General features: G+C 36.8%; 2 protein-coding genes across 4 annotated transcripts in view; one reads left to right on the plus strand and one right to left on the minus strand.

The window, feature by feature from the left end:
* The first annotated feature begins 1576 nt into the window (after window positions 1-1576).
* Window positions 1577-18684, plus strand: grem2a (gremlin 2, DAN family BMP antagonist a). Its single transcript, XM_055171875.2, has 2 exons — window positions 1577-2834; window positions 17428-18684. The coding sequence occupies exon 2, from the start codon at window positions 17429-17431 to the stop codon at window positions 18002-18004; it is 576 nt and encodes a 191-aa protein (XP_055027850.1). The 5' UTR covers window positions 1577-2834; window position 17428; the 3' UTR covers window positions 18005-18684.
* Window positions 18685-20391: 1707 nt separating this feature from the next.
* Window positions 20392-24295, minus strand: part of fmn2a (formin 2a) — a 62102-nt gene continuing 58198 nt past the window's right edge. For all 3 annotated transcript variants that reach the window (XR_012370412.1, XM_073869297.1, XM_073869296.1), the window contains exons 15-18: window positions 22638-22683; window positions 22097-22246; window positions 21941-22022; window positions 20392-21825 (exon numbers count right to left, since the gene is read on the minus strand). Coding sequence is in view for 2 of the 3 variants with exons in the window: in XM_073869297.1 (XP_073725398.1) it covers window positions 21799-21825; window positions 21941-22022; window positions 22097-22246; window positions 22638-22683 (305 nt within the window). In the remaining variant the exon portion in view is untranslated. The remainder of the gene's footprint in view (window positions 21826-21940; window positions 22023-22096; window positions 22247-22637; window positions 22684-24295) is intronic.

A 24295-nucleotide genomic window follows, 5' to 3' on the forward strand; every position in this document is an offset into this window, starting at 1 on the left:
GATTAGATAATTGCATTAATGAGAAATTGAACAGGTGTTCCTAATAATCCTTTAGGTGATCCTGGTGGTACATAGTAAATTGCAAAAAACGACTTTCTTAATGTTTTTGTATTTAGGTACAAATATCTAAAAATTCTTAAGTTAAGATGCATTTTCTTTATCAGCAAAATGACATAAGAAAATAAGTCTAGTTTTAAGACAAAAAAAACCATACATTTTAAGTGAATTTGTGCTTAAAACAAGCCAACAAACAAACAAAAATAATGGGGTAAGAAAAAAAATTGTATTATTTTTTAAACATTTAATTTAAAACAAAATCAAGAAAAGAAATGAAGCACAAATTCACTTAAATTGTATATTCTTTTATCTACTCTTATCATTTGGATTATACATCTTGATTTAAGAATTTTTAGATATTTGTATAGTGAAAACAAGACAAAAATACCAAGAAAGTCATATTTTGAGGTGTATAACCTTTTTAAAGGGTACTGCCCCAGTGACAGCTGGGATTCATAATTTTTCCAACAGCCTAGGATGATGATTTTATGTAGAAAACAGTAAATCACAAAGAAATACTTTATCTGGATTTTCACAGACTTTGTAACATTTTATTTTGAGAATTTATTTCATACTATAATCAATTTTACTCTGTACATTGTTTGAGCAAATTATAGGTAAACTCTAAAACGTTGTTTCAACTTATGATTGGGTCAAATGTGACATGGTCTAGGGTCTAGGTTAATTTAAACCAGCGCTTGGGTTGTCAATGTTGGGTTTTTTACCCAACCATGGATTAAAATAACCCAAACTTTCTCAAGTGTAGTTCAGCTCTGACTACAGTATCCTCTCTGTGACATGCTAAACCCCATTTCAATTTAAAGTAAACATTTTTATTAATTTATAATTATTTAAAATTAATTCATTGTCCATTTATTTATTAAGACTACATAACCAATTAAATGAAGGTAAATTAATTCAACCAAAAATCTTACATCCAAATACATAATTAGTTGGTTGCTGTTGCATTTCTGATCACTAGAGGGCAATGACTCCATCCCCCAAATGCATGAGAGAACACCCATTTAATCCAACCAGCGGCCGGTTGCATAAATATAGCCAGGACGTTAAGACTGCGTCTTAAGGAGTCTGACTAACTAGCAATTAGTTAGGGTTAATCAGTCTTATTATTTGTATTTAAATTAAACCAACCAATCTACCTTTCTATGTAACATACTTAAAACAGGTATGAAGAAAAAATTAATGACTAACTTTTTAGACGTCTTTAAGGTTTATGCAACCGGCCAAAGGTGTGAATATGATTTCATATGAGTCTTCATGCCCAAACTAATCCGTCCAATAATCGAATGTCCTGCTACAGTACCAAAACAAAGCGATTTCATATAAAATCTACTTAATTGTTACATCAGTCTTTTAGATCTCATTATATAGCCTACACCAGTTTCAAATTGTATGCGTGTAGATAAAAATGTTGGGAGATTGGAGGTAGAGGAATTAACTTGTTTGTCTACAGTATATTTGTGTGGGCAAATATAAAAAATTATTCATAAATAAAACATTACAGTTTACAATTAAATCTTGCTAAGACAAATTAAGTGGTTCTCATTATTTGAAATGATCACATACCATATCTTCAAATCTAACAAAGTAAAAAGAGTTTTATACCAAGATAATATACTATTGGCTGAAAACAGTGTCTATGGGAGACTGTTACTAATGTAGCTTTGTGTTTGTGTATGTGTTTTATAGAGAACAGAGAAACAAGAGAGGCATGTTATTCCTATTGTGGTTAAATGGTGATGAGCTCAAAACCACAAAAACAACCGAATTATAGGAATAATAATAAAAAAGCAGAATAAGTAAGGAAAACAAAAAAGAACGGTCAGTACTTTGTAACCTCTGAAACCGAATGAAGATTTATGAGTACACAAAATGCTAATCTGTATTGTGAACGATTCATTGTTTCGCATCTGAAAGTGTTTGTCTTTCCAGACCGCATAAAAGCTGCTTTGACTTGTCTTCACGTGCTGTCAAAACATGTTTTGAAAACCATTTTTGTGTTAAGAAAGCCTTTAGGTGGGACCTCAATAATGCCACAGTGAAAACATGATCCAAAACAATATATTTTATAATGATAATATGAGGTGTATTGATGTATTATCTATATTTACAAGGAGGTTTTCAAAAATCTGGAATTGGGTTGGATGCAAACTCATGGGCTGCAGCTCAAAGATGCAGAGAAAGTGAGAAGGGGAGAGAGAGAGAGTTTGAGGAGGAGAGACAATATGTTTTCAGGACTGAATGATTAACAGTGGGCTTCAGGGGGAGGTATCAGACCAAAAGAGAGGGAGGGAAAGAGGTGTAGATCTATAGTTTCTGTTTGTAAGCTGTGCGCAGCTGATGATTTTCCCTCTGGTCTCGTCACACACAATATTCTCTTTGGAGAGGCAGTGGGATGTGACAGTGAATCAGCAAGAAGATGATTCAAAGACACATCAAGAAGTTCTCAGTTGGATGCCACATAAATGATTGAAATTGAGGAACTATGAGCCATAAAGCGTGACTGCTTCAGTTTGGCCTCTGGAGTCAGACAGGAAGAGCTGGTGGAGACGCGATCACGGCGTAGCTGGAGGGGAAATCTTCGGGAGCCCTTCAAAAACCTTCTGTAGTTCTCCTGCACATGACCCATCTGTCCTATGGATATTTGTATTTCTGCTGTGCGCCCGGAGCTTTCAACTTTGGCCGATCTCTGACCTGTTACTTGACCTTTGACCTCTTAGTGAACTCTCCAGGAAAACACGACTCCAGATCCACAGGTAGGGAGAGTTGGAGTAAGACATCTCTTGGAGGGATAGTTCACCCCAAAATGTTGTCGTTGTTTGCTCGCCCTCATGTTGATCTAAACTTGTATCAGTTTCTTTATTATGGTGAACATAAAAGAAGATAGCTTGATAAATGATGGTAAGCACACAGTTGACAGTACCCACTGACATTCATAGTAAGAAAAACAAATACTGTCTGCTTACCATCATTTATCAAGCTATCTTCTTTTGTGTTCACCATAATAAAGAAACTGATACAGGTTTGGAACAACATGAGGGTGCAAATGATGACAAAATTGTCATTTTTGGTTGAACTATTCCTTTGAAACAATGTGCATTTCCTGGTAAATTGTATTTTATGGGTGTCATATGGGTTAACCATGTATACGATGATAACAAAGCAAAATGTAATGTATTATTTACATATTAAATACATAAAAATCATACTACCCTATTGGGGTCAAATGACCCCCAATCTAAGGCATGAAGCCCTGTGGTGTAAATTTCGCAGGTGTCACAACAAATTATTTTATTTTTAATACAAAAAATGCACTTCAGATATTCAGCTGAAAAGTAAAAACAATGTCACTCTAAAAATATATGATTTTATGTCTTGGTTTCAGAGAAATCTAACAAAATGTTGTGGTGCTGTTGTTTTAAACAAGAAAAAGCTGTATGCCAATGGGTAAGAAAAATAATCTAATTCAAATGGAAAAACAAGATTATTTTTCTTACCCCATTGGCAAACAGCTTTTTCTTGTTTTAAGCTTCACAAAATGTTAATACATTTCTCCAAAATCATGACATAAATGTTTATGCATTTTGCGTCTGGGGGGAATATATCTTCACTGCTTCTACACAGGTATAGGATTGTGTACTTCTACCATGCAGTTCTTTATAAAACAGAAGTCATCTGACTATAACAAGAGCTGTAATGAAACCACATAGTGTTTATGAACTGCTATTGAGCACACGTTTGAGGTGTAGATGACGCAGGCAAGTCTGACTGTGAACGTTTATGATGGGACAGCAGGCGGCATTTGCATGAGAACCAACATGTAGGGTTGTGAAACAAAATTGGCTTCGGCCCTGAGCATGCAAGCATGTTTAGGTACTGACTGTATGATATACGTGAACTGTGCTTTGGAGAAAAGGCCATGGAAATGGATTAGCCACAACTACTGTATGTTCAAAGTAGTGACTGTCCCTTCAAAGAGCATTAAACTGAGAAGATTGTAGCCTGGCAGCCTTTGAGTTTGCCACTAATCGGTTAATTCATCCATTCATTAATAAAACCATACTTCAATTTACATGAACAATGTGAGCAATCTTAAATATAAAGGTGCTCCATGATGTCATAGAAGAACCATTCTTGAATGAATGGTTTCATAAAGGACCTTTACCATTTGAAGAAACTATGTTTTGTAAAAGTTTCTTAAAATGGGTTCTTTAGATTATAAATATTTATACCACGGGTATTCTAATTGGTTGAGAAATGTTCTATGGGTATGCATTATTTTTTGATAACCGCACACCTAACTTGTAGAGATGCGCGGTTGGCGGTTACAGCCGCGGACTCCGCGGATAAACCGCGGATCGGGCGGATGACGTGACGAAAAATAATATTTTAATTAAATTCGGGCGGGTGGCGGATCGACTGCTTGTTATTAGCTTTGTTCTTCAAAGCATACGACCTTAAAGGTGAGCATTATGTCTATCAAGGTGGCAGGCTCAGAAGTTCGCAAAGAGAACTGAAATGAGACGGTCTAGCCTTCAGAGGACCCATAATTTGGGTCACCTGTTGCACGCGCCCCCAGTAGCGCCCATCGCGCCTGTCAGCAATAAACAGCGGAGACATTTCTGACTTATTAAAATAAATATGTAATCAGAAAAATATGAATTTATTTTAGAAAATATGACACATTGATGTAGATTAAACTATTCAACAACAGTATATCAAATAATCAACCTTAGAAATATACGCAACATAAACCGAATAATATTAACACAAAACATAACTTATAATACTAAAACAGTGACAAGAAAAAGTTTTCTAAATACAGTTTTATTTAATAAAGGTTTTAATTGTTTGGGATAGCCTCGGCATGTTAAGGATCCATTCGTTCTATCATTAACAGCGCAGAGAAACAGGCCCGGAGTGGGTAATCGGGAGAACCGGGAGGATTCCCGGTGGGCCGCTTCACTTTTGGGCCGGTCGAGTTTTTTTTTTTTTTTTTTACATTTGTCACGTTACTGAGTCTGTCTTCTCTTTAATGACACTTCACACGTTTCGCATTGACATTGCAGCGCGCAGCCTCTGCATGGGTTGTACCATGTGAAGGAGTTTTCCCCTCCCCTCCCATAGAGTTGGTTCGGTCCATAGCACGTCTATTCCAAAACTTTTCTCCGGTAGGCTGGGCCGGGCCGGCGCTACCGTAACAAAACGCGTCTGAGAGGAGGAGGGCGTAAAAAAACAGGTTCAAGAATAAAACCATTGTAGGAGGATGCTGCCAAACTTACAGATTTATTTTCAAGAGGACAAACAAAAGTGACAACAGGTAACTTAAAGAGAAATACGCCTAGTAATGATTAGCATTAGCAACTTAATTATTCGGCTAATACCGTTTTCAAACTATTTACAAGCCAACATTTTTTTTGTTAAAATATCAGCCTTTAGTGTATACATGCGATTCATAGACTTTGCAAATATTATGCAAGCAGTTTCTGAGCAGCAGATAAAAACGAGGAGGCAATGAGTAATCAATATGAATTAAAGTTATTTAACCCTCAGGTTGTGTTCAGAACCATATAAGTTAACACCTTTTGTGTTCCCAGTCAAAAATGAGCAGCCTAAAAAAAGCTTATAAATCACTTTTTATGCTATATATTTACCCAATATTGGATTCAATATTTTTGTCAAATTGTTTTCTTTTTAAATTAGGACTGGGTTTTATATTTCTATTTGCACCTGATTAATCATAGCCCTCATAGCATTAGCAATGCTAATAATGTATCAACCTTTCCTTGTGGAATAGACTCTAAACAGGGCTGGGTTATTTTTGACCCATAATGGGTAAATATTGGACAGAACACGCTGCTGGGTTAAAATTGACCCAATGCTGGGTTGTTTTAACCCAACTGTTGGGTTATTATAATCCATGGTTGCATAACAACAGCCCAGCGTTGGGTTATTTTTGGCCCAGCATTTGTTCTGTCCAATGTTTGCCCATTGTGGGTCAAAAATAACCCAGAGTGTAGAGGAATATTTTTGTTAACTTCTTATCTTAAGTGAAATATTATTTAACTTTTACCTTATTTGTTGAACCATGATATTAATAAAAACTATAGTAAGAGCTGAACTGTTGCTTTATTTATCCAATTTGAAAAAAGTGCTAATTTGGAATAACACTATGGAAAAAGTGGGCCGGTCTTGGGCCTGAAACTCCCGGGCTGAAAAGTGGCCCCACTCCGGCCCTGCAGAGAAATGAGGACGCATTTTGACACAGCTCTTATCAACGCCGGCGAAGGAGGTACGTGCACTCTAAAAAGTATTGGGTTGTGTTTAACCCCGGACTGGGTAACTATAGGACAGAACACATTTCTGTGTTAAAATGACCCAAATAATGGGTTGTTTTAACCCAACTGCTGGGTTGTTTCAACATGGTTGATTAACAATAGCCCAGCAGTTGGGTTAAAACAGCCAATTATTTGGGTCATTTTAACCCAGAAATGTGTTTTGTCCTATAGTAACCCAGCCCTGGGTTAAATATTTTTTAAGAGTGTGGCAAACTCAAAAAAATGAGAATTAAAAACAAAGAAAATAAAAGGTCAGAAAAGGGTTGCCTGGAATAAGTTTTACAAAGTGGTAAATCAGGAGGATGACACTAGTGCAGACTATGTAATTTGTGCGTTTAATTTAGGCTATTTATTTATTTTTGTCCCATGTCATGTGCGCCGATCGGAGACTGGTCTTTATGATTTAAAAAGAAAGCATTCAAGTGAACAGTACTAAACGATCTTGAAGCAAAAATAAATTTCAGCAAATGCAAACTTCAATCAAACATAGTAAGAGGTGAAGTATAGCTTTAGCCTACAGAAATGCTTATTGCATTAATTTTTAAATGTGTGCGAGGTCCGTGCACGTCCTTCGCTAGCTAAACAAGCATTAAATATTAATGACGTTGAGTTTATTGTTTTTATTAATTTATATTCACAAAACTTATCAACAAAACATCGATTAAAATTAAGAGACAAATGATCTGAAACGAAATTCATTTTAAAGTAGAAAACAAAACTTAAATTAAACTCGAAAATAATGTCTGACCCATTACAATTCTCCCTTCATATTGGCCTTTACAACGCCCTATATGGCGTTTAAAATTACAGTCTATCTTTCGTAATAAGCTAACTAAAATTAAACAAAACAAAACATAAACACATTACAACAATATTCAAACCCAACAATACTCAAACATAAATATAAAATAGACATTATGATACATGTTAAAACAATCCGATATAGCATTTATAATAGCTGGTTGGTAGATGTTTACTATTTTTGTCAAAACCTCCGTTGCAAACCTCCATTTACCTGAATAAAATAATTTTTACTTTGAAAATGATGCGCTGTCACGTTAACACCAGCTGTTTGTTTACATAAGACTCCATCTACATTTACACTCAGCGCAACGTCTGATTTCTTAAACTAAAACAGGGTCTGCAGCGTTGACGAACGAATCCGTTTATGAGGGTCGAAAACGGTGATGTAGATGAAAGGCGTAAACGTAGCAAAAGTAACGCATTTTAAAGGATAAACGCATTAATGTAAACATAGCCTGAGTTCACTGCTTATATTCTAGGGCTTTCTAGTCTCGCGGCTGTCATCAGCAGCGGCTGTCATCAGCAGCGCCTTGCATCGCCCAGTCAGCGGATGGCGGGCGGGTGCGGTTTTGAAAACTGGTCAGAAACGTTGGTGCGGATGGATGGCGGACGGATGATGAGTTTTGTGATGCGGTTGCGGATGAAATAAAAGCCCATCCGCGCATCTCTACTAACTTGTCAAATGTCTTAAAAAGAGGCACCAGAGCAATATTTGTGGTAACCATGGTATAAGAGGAATAATTGACTCCGGTCCTTTGAATTATTTGAAAATAATGCACACCCGCTTTGCGTCGTGCCACATTACCACCTTGGGTGTGCATTATTTTCTTTTAATTCAATGGCCCGTCGTCAATTATTCCTTACATATTTAATGCAGATATATTATGTATTTGCTACATCTATGCTAAAACTCAGTCCTGTTACCAAAATGCCTCCATCCTCCATTAAGAAACCATGTTAAAAATAAACTAGTTACCTGAGATGGATCAATAATCATTCTGAAAAGTAAAATGTTATTAGATTTAAAGGTGCCATAGAATAAAAAACTGTATTTACCTAGGCATAGATGAATAATAAGAGCTTTATATATGGTAATGACATATCATGAGTCTCAAATGCGTTTGTTTTCTCATTTTTATGGAAACCTTGTGCATGCAAAACACTGCTGGAAAACAGGCCATTATTGAGATGTACGCCCCCAGCATTAAATTACATATTCAATTAAGTACAAAGTTGTTAAAATGTTTACTAATCTGAGGTACTGACATGAGCCTCACAGCAGAGCATAGCCAATCCTAGCAGAGCTTAACATTATTATTCATGACACTTCTAAATAGTGCAAAAATAGACAATTTCATTCAAAGTACAAATTTTAGGGTTGTAAATAGACAATGTTTCTGGATAATTTTTGCACTTAATAAAGTTACATACCTTCTATGTAAAATCAAAGAACAATTTAACTTATTTCAATGCATTATTTGGCACCTTTAATGTTAAAAAATGATAAAAATTAACTTCAATTTTGACAAGTTACAACATGCAAATGGCACCGATTTGGTGGAATAGCCCATAAATATCAAACTATAAGTGTGTGAGAGTGTTTAAGGGAGCTGGAAGCCAGACTTTTTGCAGTACTGTTTGACGACAACCATCAGAAGGACTCAGTCATTGATACGGTTGAACTGTCTAACCACAGTTTAACCTCAGCTATGTACTGAAACATGAATCTGACCCAACAGTCCTTAACCACAGACATCTGAAACCTTGCTTAACCATCTCTGATATTTATCTGGACTCCCTCTTCTAAATACCCATATACCGCACTGTAACACATCACACCTCGGAAGCAGTTTATCTTCTACCTTCAGTCTGCACTGAAATCTGTAATCTAATTTAAAGCCATTCATCTGAAGCTTGTGAAATAAGGTGACCAGATTTTTTAAATGAAAAGCAGGGAAATTTCCTAGTAAAATATCATTAAAAATCATATTTGTTATAATCTATTAATCTAAAAATACGTGACAAAATCTTTTTGAATGTTTTTGTCTTTCTATTGTTGTGGGTTTGTGGAGGACAGAAGACAAAAAAAGGGACTGTTCCCGGAAAACGGGGACATCTGGTCACCTTATTGTAAGCCTGATTGTAAAAGCCTACTCCTAAAACTCAGTGTTAAACTATACCATTGCTTGTACTTTAGGACATTTGTACATTACTGTACAATTGTGCAACATTCAGATTATTCATTTCAGTACATGTTCTCATTGAAGAAATCAAGAAAACTTCACTCTTCATAAAATGCTGGGTTGTTCCTTTTGGGTAAAATATAGACAAACACAATCGTTAGGTTTAAATTAACCTACGCCGGGTGGTTTTAACCTAATAATTGGGTTTGTCCATATTTTTCAACCACTAACCGAAACGTTTTTATGCAGTTTGGCTGTTTGTTTACACGATCGCAGCTTTTGCTGACGGGTTTCAAGTCTTTGAGAACGACGCAATGCGTAAATTTGTAAGCGTGAATCTGTGATAACAGTGATGTCATGCAGCTGTATTTATTCCAGTAACTTACAATTTGATCACTTTATCCGTGTCCACTTCACGGAATTCAGCTTTTTTCCGCGTCACTCCCACAGATTTCTCGTGTCATTTTATGTATTGTATTTTCTTACCATTGTCGCTTGGGGTTGGTGTTAGAATCACTTTCTGCTACATTTTTAGACATCCTAACCCAAACCCCATCTTAACCCCAGCTCCAGGTGAGAATAGTTTTAAAAGCGGAAGAAAAACATGTGGAAACCAATACATAAAAGTACATCCTAACATAAAAGTACATCCTAACATAAAAGTACATCCTAACCCAAACCGCAAATTTAACCCCAACCAAAAGCGACAATGATTTGGAAATAGGAAAAAACTATGAGAAAACAATACATAAAATGACACGTGGGAGTGACATGGAAAAAACATCTGTGCTCCCATCACTTAAAAAGCTGAATCCATTACATAGACATGGATAAAGTGATAAAATTTTCTGTGCAAAAATGGGTCTTTGAAATTTGGTTCCCCCTGAGATGTCAGAAGGGGATAATATCACCCCTAATCTGCACAATCCAACCACGGCACTGACATTTAGTGCAGAGATCAACTAATTTGCAGTTAAAATGACACACCCAAAACGACACATTTTTGCTCACCCCTACAAAATGTCAATTTTAACATGTTATAAGTAAGCAATAAGTACCTTATTGCTTTTATAAAACGGTTACCACACAATATTAAAGTAAAAAAAGTATTAGTGCAACTTTCATGAAGTTAAATCAATAAAAGCATTCCTTCCGCTAGAAAAAATAGTCCCTGACTGCGAACAACAACATGAAAGCTCAAATAAAAACAACAAACTGTTCTCAGACTTTGTCTCATTATATGTTTATGTGTTGCTAAGGGTGTTGCTAAGGGCGCAGTGATATTAAATAGAACCGTTGGGTGAAGCGGTCATAGCAGTGTTTTATTGTGAATAAAGCACAGCTGTTGACCAATCAGAATCAAGGATTGGAACTAGCCGTTTTATAATAATGTTGTTTCTTCAAATGCGCATAAAAATGTAATTAAAATAAATACTGTATTAAATGTTCTTTGAAGAGCCGTCCCTTTTCTATTTGTTGGGTATTATTTCTTCTGGTTTGTGCCTTTTAATTCACAAAATTCCTACAAAATAAGTTGTCACCCAAAAACATGTGTCCTACTTTTATCACATCCATAACGCATGAATTTTCCCTCATCTTAAATAGAAAACTCGTAAATAGACAGAAATGATAGAATTCTCTTTGAATTTATATTTTAAGTTTTGACTGCAAATGTCATAACGCTGCTTGGATCCGTGTAAACGCATTTCTTTTTGACAGCCTTGTCGTGTGTAAATTATATATTTTTTCAAAAACATTTTTTTTACTACATCGCTGTCATTTAAAGTGTTTATTAATCCAAATAAGTTTACATGACCTGCAAATAACTGCTTTTCCCATGGACACACTTTAATATAATTGCATTGCCAAATGGTGTCTGTTGTCTGGAGGTGTTTTTAAAATTGCCCTCAGCTTTCCATCAAACACATACCCAGCTGGCACATAAAAGTGTTCCTTTAATATATTTTGACTCATAGCTCAGTCTGTAAAAACAAACAAAAATGACTTTCGAATGCACCTGTACTTTATGGTAGTCTATGGGGCAAGTGTCAATCTAGAAACACCAACTCATTTTTTTGTTTGTTTTTGCAGTACAATCTGAATACATTAGTCAAAATCATTTTCTGTGGCAATCAACAGCATGCCACAGTCGATCGAGCTTAACTTGTATTTTACCCAGAATATTCTTTTAATCAAAGGCGTTACCTGACACACACTTGACTGCAATACATACGTGTGATTGCATGCCGGTTGCATTCGATGAAATGAATTTGATGCATTTGGATTTGATATGTAAACATGCTTGTATGTGTGCATGTAGGACTGTGGACTGTGGTTACCTGCATGAGGTTTGCTGCAAACATGCTTATTTTTGAGTAAGAATATAATGTCTGTAGTGTTTGGACATGTTTGCATACATGCACGTGCTGTGGCTTTGCTTAATGTCTGTTTGGGTTTATATACATTATCGAGTATAATGTGTAGTTTTTATTTTAGTTCTTATTTATCTTTTTTAAGTCTATTTAGAGGATTATTCCATTTTCTTGAAAAAAACTCCAGATAATTTTCTCACCACCATGTCATCCAAATGTTGATGTCTTTCTTTGTTCAGTCAAGAAGAAATTATGTTTTTTGAGGAAAACATTCCAGGATTTTTCTCATTTTAATGGACTTTAATGGACCCCAACACATAACAGTTTTAATGCAGTTTAAAATTGCAGTTTCAAAACACTCTAAATGATCCCAAATGAGGCATAAGGGTCTTATCTAGCGAAACGATTGTCATTTTTGACAAGAAAAATAAAAAATATGCACTTTTTAACCATAACTTCTCGTCTATCTCCCGTCCTGTGACGAGCCAGCGCGACCTCACGTAATTGCGTAATGATGTCGAAAGGTCATGTGTTACATATATGAAAAGCACATTTGTGGGCCATTTAAAACAACACAAATACATTAATTAGTATCATTCCACATACAACAACGTCGGAACGATCCTCTTTCTCCACACTTGTAAACACTGGGCGTAGTTTCGCGTACGTCATCCGTGACCTCTTGACGTGATGATGTATTGCGTGAGATCGCTCTGGTGCATCACAGGACCGGAGATAGACGAGAAGTTGTGGTTTAAAAGTGCATATTTTTCTTGTCAAAAATGACAATCGTTTCACTAGATAAGACCATTATGCCTCGTTTGGGATTGATTAAAGTCCTTTGAAACTCTGTTAAAACTGCAATTTTTTAACTGCATTAAAACTGTTAAGTGTTGGAGTCCATCAAAGTCCATTAAAATGAGAAAAATCCTGGAATGTTTTCCTCCAAAAACACAATTTCTTCTCGACTGAACAAAGAAAGACATCAACAGTCTAGATGACATGGTGGTGAGCAAACTATCTGGATTTTTTTTAAGAAAATGGACTAATCCTTTAAGATAGATGTAGCACCTTGATCCTTGAGAAACAATGCTTCGTTTCGCCGTGTCCAAGTGGTTTATAGCTCTCTCTATCCGTCTCTCTTTCTCTCTCCGAAAATGTTGTAACTTATGGCATTAGGAGGTACATAATTACAGTGATGATCACTTCTGTCAAATCCATACTATTGTGGCGCCATGTGTTGTTTACGTGTGTACCAATGTTTGTGTGTTTTAAAGTGTGTGTATGACTGGGAGACGCTACACGTGGCTTTGTGAGACTTTTGTTTAGGCTTTGGTTTTCGGAGAAGTTGTGGAAGTGTGAGGAACGCTGGCTGTGGGTTTTGACAGTGGTTGGTCAGATGCTGGTATCATCGGCTGCACGCTGGATTCATCTAAATGAGAGATGCTGGTACTTGCGGTTTGGTTGTTTTACGCAACGCTGATTCTCATACATCAGTCATACAGCTGAAACTGTTTTCAGACGCTTGTGTACTGCGAGACCAAAACACAAAGGAAAGTTTAGGTGTAAAATATCACTTTGAGTCTATTTTTTTCTTTATTTTTATAAATGTATTGTGAATGTATGTAACTATCTATTTGCTATAATGTATGTAGCAGACACTTTTATACAAAGTGACGTACAAAAGTGAGAAAAACAGCAAAGCGATTCATTATAGGAAAGCAAAGTTTTAATTTAGAAAGTTTAAGCATACTTTCGAGCTAAACCTGTTTGGGGAGAGAGAAAGATTAGAACTTAAAAGGGACATTTTACAAGACTTTTTTAGGATGTAAAATAAATCTTTGGTGCTTCTAGAGTACGTATGTGAAATTTTAGCTCAAAATACCATATAGATAATTTATTATAGCATGTTAAAATTGTAAAAATGTACTGTTTCTGGGTGTGCCCTTTTAAATGCAAATGAGCTGATGAAATGCAAACACTGATCGCCATAATGGTGTTTTTTTATAGAAACTAAATTATGCCATCAATGATTTTCTCTTTCTTTCTGCACTAAATGGCAGTGCCGTGGTTGGATAGTGCAGATTAAGGGGCAGTATTATTATAATTAGATCCCCTTCTGACATCACAAGGGGAGCCACATTTTAATTACCTATCTTTTCACCGGCTTGCAGAGAATGGTTGTTACTGGGTTGTTCTTTATCATATTTTCTAGGTTGATAGAAGCACTGGGGACCGAATTGTAGCACTTAAACATGAAAAAAGTCTGATTTTCATGATATGTCCCCTTTAAAAAGTAATTTTTGACTCAACCAGGGATTCAAGCAACCCATGTAAGGAATATACTGTATATTAACACTAAGTTACATTGTGGAATATGTCTTTGACTTTCTAATACAGTACATACATAGACAGAGCAGAGCAAAACAGAGAAGTTCTCTTGCATATGTTCATGAACAAGACATTGGCTGCTTCTCAATACGCGTTCTTAAGCGATCTTGCGTCCTTGTGTTCATCATTAACCGTCAAATTCAATTCCAATTCTCAAGAACGCAAGTACAGAGGACGCATGAAAATTCCCGGATGTGTTCTTGATATCGAGGATGCATCGAGTGCAGACTTAGGCGCTGAAATCGCTTTATGCTCCAGAAGTCATTGCGGTAAAACAATGGCGGAGGTCAGGTGACCAACAGGAAGGAGTAGACCTTCGAGTCGTTCTTCCTAGGTTGCCCGGCAAGACCGATCTCCATGAGAATGCAAGTCCGTTCTTTGCGTTCCTTGAATTGAGAAACAGACAATATCTCCAAACCACAGCTTTTCCCAGGGCATTTTTTTAGCCTTACAGTCTATACAGCAGTGGTCCCCAACATGGTGCCCACGGGCACCAGGTTGCCCGCATAGATACCCCGTTTACACGAAGGAAAGACGCATATATTTCCCTGCGGTTTGGCCTGTCATTTACACGAAAACCGCGTTTTTATTACAGAAAACGATTATTTCTAAAACCTCCGGCCAAAGTGGATATTTCTGATTACCCCGGTTATGTGTTGCCGTGTCAACTGGGAGAAACGGGGTTTTAGGTTCTTAAACGTCACATTTTGCGCCAGAAAATGTTTAACGTCATGAGAGCGCCCTTACAGTTTGTTTGGCTACTGATCAATCAGGTTTATTATGGCTGAATCCCAAACCGCCTACTTCCATACTATATAGTATGTAAAAAGCACTACTTTGCGTACTATATAGTATGGAAGTAGGCGGTTTGGGATTCAGCCCATGTTTGCTGTTATGAAAGGAACAGGAAGTCGCTCGTGTTCTTCGTTGGTGTCGATTCTGACGATTTTGATTGGCTTGCATGGCTGTATTACCCTTCCTACACTGCCTCCCACAGGTTTGGCATAGTTATTATGCCGCTCGACGGCGGATTTATGCGGGTTGATGTGAATGGAAAGTTTTTTTGAAAACGATGTTGTGTGCACGATGTTATTATTGAAAACGGAGGCGGGAAAGTATTCGTTTCTCAAAATACCCGGCTATGTGTAAATGTAGCCAGAGTCTGCGAGTTGCCCGCCAAAGCACATTCTACTAACTAATAGCCTCAATTTTAATATTTATTTATTACATATTTTTTATATTTTCTTGCCTACTTTTATGCATGTTAAAGGTGCCCTTCCTCGGTCGTTATTTATTGTTTTATACTGTTGTCTGAGGTCTACTCATGACGTTTGCGTGGTTTTTACATCCAAAAACATCAAAAGCAATAAGTAATAGGCCATTTTGTACCCTGGTTTTGAGGCTGGTTTGAGAAATGATTATGTTTAAGCAAAGTATTATGTGCGTTCAGCCATCCTTGCCGTAATTTGAACTACACGTATCATGTGGGCGTGGTCTCAAGTTGAAGAGCTCATGAATAGTAATGAGCTTGATCAATTCCAAGTCACACTGATCAGCTTTTCTAATTGACCTGATTTCTCTGCTTATTTCTTTTTATTGGCTATAGCTGACAGAGGAGGTAGAAGTTAATTATTACATTCACGACACAAAACACATATAGACCCGAATACATATCATATAATACTAGTACAAACGGTTTTATGTGGAAGGGCTCCTTTAACATTTTAAGCAATGACAAAACATCAACAAGTAAAATAAAATAAAATCAATGAGCAAAACAAAAGTAGACTATATAAAAAAAGTAGCCGTCCAGATTGTTTTATCCATTGTGGTAGCCCTTGCTCACAAAAAGGTTGGAGACCCCTGCTTACATTATGTCTGTGTTTCACGTTCACTAAAAGTCTGAAAGACCAATTTGAGTATACAAAAATACAGTACAAACATCAACCATCACGTACAGTATATGAGCTACCAGTAAACCGCACCTTCCAGTCACCCTGTGGTCATCGAAAGGAGAGAAACATAAGACGTCTAACCTTTCCACATCCTGATCCAATAACATTCACATGGTGCTTTCCCTACTGTTTATACGTCCCCTGCATATCTCACCACCGGCATGAGCAATGCTTTCATGATTTACCCTGCCTCAGCAGAGACATAAAGTCCCCTTCCTCGCAACCTCATGGTTTCTGTATAGCGGTCTCTTTTGATAGATGGCCCTGTTTATTTGCATGAGCATTCTGGGACTGGTGTAAAAGTAAACAGCGTTAATGGTGACGCTGACTGGAGGAGATACGGGTGATTAATTCATTCCTTTCTGCCACCATGCGAGAGTTTACTGTAGCTTTTGAACCAGATGATTCCTGTCCATCATACAGATATGGAGATTGCCGCAGTTTGTTTATTTCTTTATTAATGCCGTCCCATACATGGCGATATATTTTATGATGAGAAGTGGTTCAGCTAAAGTCAATCTACGCACAGGTTGGGTAAGGACAATTTGGCATCTCCGGCATGTTTTTGGACTGTGGGAGGAAATTGGAGTACCCGGAGTAAACCCAAGCTGACACAAGACGAACATGCCAACTTCACACAGAAAGATTTCCAAACCCAGTCAGACCTTCTTGCTGTAACAGTGTAACCCCCCAAGTTTTCCATTTGATAACTATGTTTCATATGCATAATTTTATGTCTTTATATTGTTTGTCTTCACAAACTTACTTAACCTTACGCTTGCATAATTCTAGCTTAATTGCTTGTTTTTAATGAAGTGTAAATGGTCCTTTATGGTGTTGTTCAGCTTCAGGCTATCTTCAGGCTCTTTATGTTGGTCTGTCCTAAAACATCCACTAAAAATTCTTGTGGGCGGTAACAGGCGCAACTGGGAAAGACCGTGTCTTTTAAGTACATAAAATACTGTGCTTTTATTATCAATTTACCAGATAAAAGAGCAAAAAAGAGCGATAACACGTACAGAACGGACAATGCCAGTGGTTGTAGAGTATCAGAAATGTCAAAGGTTATCAATGTTGAGGGTTATCTAAAGAGGGCGCCTTGAAAAACAGGAGTGAGAGTCTTTAGACCAAAGGCAGGTTTAAGTTTATCAGCATTACATAAGTACTGCTCTGCTTTTTAAGAAAATACGCTATATACACAAAGAGTAAAGAAACCAGTAAAGTATCATTAAAACACTGCATGAGGTAAATACCAGTGTGGTTTGTTTGTTTGAAGCACTAAAACGTCTTTTTCATCTTTTCTTAGAATGTTCTGGAAGCTGGCAATACCTATCATCCTGGCATGGACTCTTTCTGTATCAACAGAAACCAAGAAGCCACGCCCCCAGGGATCTATCCCGTCCCCGTACAAGCCTAAGGGCAACCATGTATCATCGCCATCTCTGTCATTGATGCCCCAGCATACATCCTCACGACGGCAGAAGGGTAAACACGACATGTTGTCGTCGAGTCGCGAAGCCCTGGTGGTCACCGAGCGGAAGTACCTGAAGAGCGACTGGTGCAAAACGCAGCCGTTACGTCAAACGGTGAGCCTGGAGGGCTGCGTGAGCCGAACCGTCATCAACCGCTTTTGCTACGGCCAGTGCAACTCTTTCTACATCCCACGTCACCTGACGTCTCAATCCTCGTCGCATCGAAGACGAAAAACGGCACCCGACCACAACAATTCATTTCAGTCTTGCGCTTTCTGCCGGCCGAGCCGAATAACCACGGTTACCGTACGGCTTCACTGTCCTGGCCTACAGCCACCATACAGACAGCGAAAAGTACAGCGCATTAAGCAGTGCAAGTGCGTGTCTGTTAACGTCAATGCGGCGCATTGAGACAAGTTGCTTAGAAAAGTTACCACGTTACATGGATATGGTCGGACAAAGTTTTTACTGAAAGAGTTCCTTATTTGACTGGAAAAGCAGTAAAATTCAGGGCATTCAGTCAGTTTGTGAAATATATGCCAAAGACAACAAAACCACAAGGACATGGCTACTTTTAATACGCCGGGACTTTATCGCAGCATGCTAAGCAGAATGTTGAATTGCTGCCGAGGAGCGCTGGAAACAGAGCTGGATATTTGATTCATTTTATACACGAAGAAAATTTTGAAAAGCCAATGAACTGTTTGAAACTGTATCAAAAATATAAGAATGAAACTGTATTTTTATTTTAAATGGATGCATATTGATTTTTTATTCCATATTTCATGTTTGACCTTTGACCTATGTCCTTTATCATTTTAACATAGCATTTGTCCCCCCTGAGGTTTTATCTCAGTATTCTGCTATATCGCAGTACTGCTGGTTCTCTATTAGTTAACTGAGAGCAGTAAAAATGGTTTATCTACCATCTATCTTGTCCTCTCTATCCAGCTTTTGTATTTAAGTACTAACGGAGGACTAGAAAAGATGAATGGATGACTGTGGACCTTATCAACAAAAAGGGGTTCACTATATTTTTACTACAGTAATACAGGCAGGGGGACTAAACAATGTTTTGACTCACTTCTAGAAATGTTGTAGTCAAGTTGTAGTCGTTTGGTTTTATGATAATTCATAATGTAAACAGAAGCCGTTTCTCAATGTCAAGGATACTTCCTTGGCAGGACTAGTCCTTACAAGTCACTTCCTTCAGATTCTAGGCGAGGCTCCTTTTAAGCATTCGGAGAACACGTTAAATGGAACAGGCTAGCAAGTGCACGTCATTACGTCATTGCGTGATTGAAAGGTGTGCTTTCGGTGCTGCGCGCATAGGATTGTGGGTGATTTCCGTGCGTGAAGAGCGCGAAGGATACAAATTTGCATCCTTTCCTGTACATGGGATATTTCTCGAACGAAGGACTCAGTCCTTGGCTGAAATTTCAAGGATCCTCGACATTGGAACAGTCCTTAGACGGACGTCGATGACGTAGCATCCTCGAAATTTTAGCTTCCGAGGATCCCTCCTTGACATTGAGAAACGGCTAGAGATTTTTAAAATATTTACCATAAGTCACACAAACAGACACATTATTGTAATGACAATATTTAACAAAATAGCCACATTGTGTAGATAATGGATTTTATATGACAAATCAACCATAGAAAAAGTATAAATATATATAGTGAAATATATAATGAAATCTTTTAAAAATAAAAATTGTTTATTTCAAATGACACTATGTTTCATTTTCAATGCTTTTCATGTGAGCAAGAAGTGATATTGTATTATTCACACTTCGACTGCTATATTGCAAGTTTATTTTTTTACTGTAACTATGTTAATATTACTGCAACAGTAACATAGAAATAACCACAAAGATCTGTAATAAAATATGAAGCCTTTGACTTCCTTAATTGAAAAAACATTTATCTAACTATACACTTTATTACACTGGTAACTATTGACAGCTGCTGTACACACAACTCAATTCAGATTGAAGGATGGTGTCATTTTATAAAACAAAACTATTTTCAGAATGTTTGCATACGTTGTGCAACAATCATTACAATAAACAAATAAAACATAAAAGTTATGACTAGTTATGAATTATGATGAACTAGTTGAATAAATAAGACCTTGGACCACAAACCCAGTTATAAGGGTACATTTTTCTAAATGATTTATACATCACATGAAAGCTGAATTAAAGGGATAGTTCACTTCAAAATGAAATCTATATCATCACTCGTCCTCATGTTGTTCCAAATCTGCATGAATTTCTTTATTTCTGATGAACACAAAAGAAGACACCCCGAGAAATGAAGGCAAACACACAGCACCAAGCGACCACCGACCTCCATAGTAGGAAAAAAATATTTTGGAAGTATTGTGATAAATGACTAAAATTTTTTTTTTGATAAATGATGGTAAGCACACAGTTGATGGTACCCATTAAATTCCATCATATATTTGTATTCCTACTATGGAAGTCCATGGTCACCTACTGCTTTGTTTACCATCATTTCTCGAAATATCTTCTGTTGTGTTCATCAGAAAAAAAGAAGTTCATACAGATTTAGAACAACATGAGAACAAGTAAATGATGACAGAATTTTCATTTTAAAGTGAACTATCCCTATAATAAGCTTTATATTGATGTATGGTATGTTAAAATAGGACAATATTTGGCCAGGATACAACTATTTGAAAATCTGGAATCTGAGGGTAAGAAAATCACCTTTAAAATTGTCCAAATTATAGCAACACACATTACTAATTAGATATATATATATATATATTTTTATGGTATGAAATGTATCTTCCTATATCTTCCTAAGATATTTACAAAATATCTTCATGTAACATTGCTCTTTACTGACCCAATTAATACTTTTGACCTGTACATTGGCTATTGCTACAAATATACCAGTGGTACTTATGACTGGTTTTGTGGTCCAGGGTCACAAATATGGATACTTATGCTGCGGATGCACAATATAAGATTCAGTTATACAGAATATCTGTTTTTCTGATCACATACAGTAAGTGCCTTGTAACCATAAAACAATCAGCCAGACTCTCTTTAACAAATAAACAATTCAGTGATTTTAAATACTTTTATGACTTTTTGCATATCCAAGAGATACGCACCAGACCCAGGAATTGGTGTATTTATGTTTTCACTTATAATTTTATTTTCATATTACATAAACATTATATCCAGAATTAGTATTGCAAACTGAATTGAATGTAATCTCTCGTCTGGTAAAATTTCTCATTGGTTCTGTGCCTGCACAGAATGTATGGAGTATCTTCAGCTACCAATAAAACTATATTTTAAATCCATTCCACATACATGTCTTTTAAATAACAGTGTGGGTTTACAACATATTTAGCATGTGCTTCTGCAAATCTGAAGTTATAAATTGTTTAGTTTTGTGGCTTGAGCCAAAGTCCCAAGAGGGCCACTAGGCGGCCATCTTTGCAATGCTTACTTGAAAAGACATATATCTCAAAAATCACAATTAAATAACATATTTCTGACCAACAAACCTGGCATCAACTGTACTATAACTTTTGTTTCATAAATTTAAATTGCTGTAAAAATGCCTTTATTCAAAGTTGTTTCAGCTACTGCACATGGCAAGCACCTCATGGGACTCTGTGAACCCCTCCTCTAGGGAATCGTCAGTTTTCATCAATTGATGATTAGTTCTTTAGAAGGCGGGATCATATTGAACATTGTATTGTCCCCTATTTATAAAAATATCTTATGCTTAAGCTTTAAGTGTCTTTATACAGAACTGCATAAATAGCTAAATATAACCGTATTCATGTACTGTACAAAAACTTTTAGGGGCGATTCCCGGACAGGGCTTATCCTAGTCCCAGACTAAAATGCATGTTTAAGCTGTCTTAGTTTAAAAACATCTTGCACTGGCATATCTTAACATATATTACTGCCACTCTTTTATTCCAAGATGCACACCAGAATTGTTTTTTGTAAGGTATGTTTGTAAATGTCCAAACTAAGGCATAGTCTTGGATTATTCTAAATCCTGTCTGGGAAACTGCCCCTTAGTATACTTATTGCTATCACGTTTGGCATACTGTAGGTTGAATAAATTAAGAAGACAAAATAAAGTAAAAACAATCAAGCATGTGAGTTTTGTTGCAATTACTGTAATGTAGGTAGCACAGAAATTCACATCTTCTGTCTCAGCTTGGCTTTCTGAATTGCACAGAGGAAAAAAAACAGTTCATAGTTGCAATTAGATAAGAAAAGTTATTATGTGTGATGTATTATACGAGTTAGCTGTAACAAAATCTGTTTTATAAAAGCTTACTATTCCTGATGCTTGTTTAGGTTTGATGCTGTAGGATATTTTTTCTCGTGCCTCCCTGAAAGTCATCTCTGCTGCTTTTAACCTAAAAAACACAAAATTAGAGCAATTAATATTAACACAGATGCAAAAGACACAAAGAGGCATGATTTTACTTACTTCTCCTGCAGTATGCTTTTATTCTCTCTCTTCCATAATTCTTTAAAATCTGAAGAAAACTCATGCCATGGTGTAAAAAATGTGTTTGGTGAAACCTCGTTCTCTCCTCCCTTAGGCCTGACTGAGAAAAACACGCTGAGCTCCAGAAAACTGGAAAACATTCAGAGAAAAGCATGAGACTATGAAGGAAATATTACAAAATAAGATTAGAAAGTTTACACTTAGGAATTGTGAAAAATATCGTCTTCAATTGTAATTTTGTTTTTTGCCTGCAGCAATCTTTTGGCATGCATAGGTCTAGTACTTAAAAAGAGCTGCAGGCACGAGCTACATCTTAAAAAATAAACCCAAATGCTTTTAAAATGAATTAACTAGACATAAGAGCCATGGTTTTAAAGTGCCAATCAATCTCAAAAATTGTGCTATTAAGAAATCTACAGCAGAGGTAGAAAAGAACACGAATGAATGGATGCACATACACATCCACAGAAGACATAACTTGACACGGTACTTGGCACGGTTAACCCAATAAGCGACTTACATCTTTTGTGTGTCAGTGAGCTGTTTCTCCCGAAGCTCAAGCTCGGTTTTAGCTGTGTGGAAAAAAAGAACAAGGCAGAGACATTATAAACATGACACCGTCTATTGTTTTCCTTCTAAAATATGTATTTGTACTGCTGGTCAGTGAAAAACATGTTATCATAGGAAGACTGTCAGAAGTGTGCTATTCAGTTCCAAACAGACTTTTTTTGCTCATTTAATTTGAAGCACTCTGTTTTAGGTTGGTGAATATGTATTCACAGATATGTAATTCACAGATTATGACAAACGTAAACCATCAGAAATCTGATTTGTAATCTGCTGAAATAAAACATCAAGACGGAATCGCAAGCATGCATTTTAAAATCATGTTGAAAAATTTGCTGTCTTGCAGACATTCTCAGCACAAACATTTTTCCATAAGCTCTGATGACAGAATGACAGGTCACACAAAAAACAAAGTCATCGTTCACTCTTTCACCCTAATGTATTTTAAAAGCCATAAGACAGGTTCTTTCTTGAACCAGTACAGGATTTTTATTGCTCAATGTCCAAGCTGCTCTTTTACTTTCAGTGAAAGTGAATGTGACAATGGTCGTCAAACAAACAAATTCAATGAAAATGCTCAATTTGATTCTGTTTAGCATTTTTATGATGCTTTTATTGTGCTTCCTCTCTGTTTTGGCTTAACAGGACCTGGTAGCCATTCACTATCATTGTATTTAAGTGTCTCTTGAGGAGGTGCAAAGTAATCTCTGATGTCATTAAGTGTAATGTCAATGTCACTTAGTTTCCCCCTGTCTCAAAGGCTTGGAGAGTCTCCTCCAATCCACTAACAAATTAACTGACAACCCCAATGTCTTTACATCTATACACAAAGGTGTTGTATGGCTCAAGAATTCACAGAACAGAATTTAGTTTACAGCTCTTTCCGTTGCCCTCAAGGAGGTTGCACACTGTGCGTCGCGCCATGTATAAAAAAATCAAACACATTATTTTCTATGAGTGTACACACACTGGCGATGCCTGATGGCGGTTGTCCGCTGTGACTCGATCTTGACGCTGCTCAAATTCCTGCCACACCACAGAGCGCCACTCATATATTTTAACATTAAAGAACATTATATTTGTCCCAAACGGTTAACGATTAACATACTAATGCATCTTTTAGTACAGTGGTTCTCAAGCTTTTTCCGCGTGCGGCCCCCCTTGTGTACGGTGCATTCCTTCGCAGCTCCCCCCAAAGCAAATTTATGACAAAAACTGTTCTAAAATTTAACATTTTAATTAAACAAAACATATTAAGTTATACAAAGTAGTGCTGTTGGTTAGTAGCCATTTTTTTAGGTTTATTTACATAGAATTCATGATAAATGAATGTATTTTATAAAATGTCATAAAACTGGGGCCCCCCTGGCACCATCTCGCGGCCCCCCTGGGGGCCCCGGACCCCACTTTGAGAACCACTGTTTAAGTAGACTATTAGCCCTATTCGAACCTGATTAGTTTTATAGGGGTAGATGGGTAATGTAATTTTACCACAGGACGTCTGTAATATTGATGGTCAATTCCCACGGGATTAGAAATCTCAGTAAAACATTCAGAAGTGGGAGTGGTAACTCGATTACGCAGCTTGTCACCTCTTGTGTCACATGCACA

Source organism: Misgurnus anguillicaudatus, chromosome 7 (genome assembly GCF_027580225.2).
Source record: "Misgurnus anguillicaudatus chromosome 7, ASM2758022v2, whole genome shotgun sequence".
NCBI classification, from domain to species: Eukaryota; Metazoa; Chordata; class Actinopteri; order Cypriniformes; family Cobitidae; genus Misgurnus; species Misgurnus anguillicaudatus.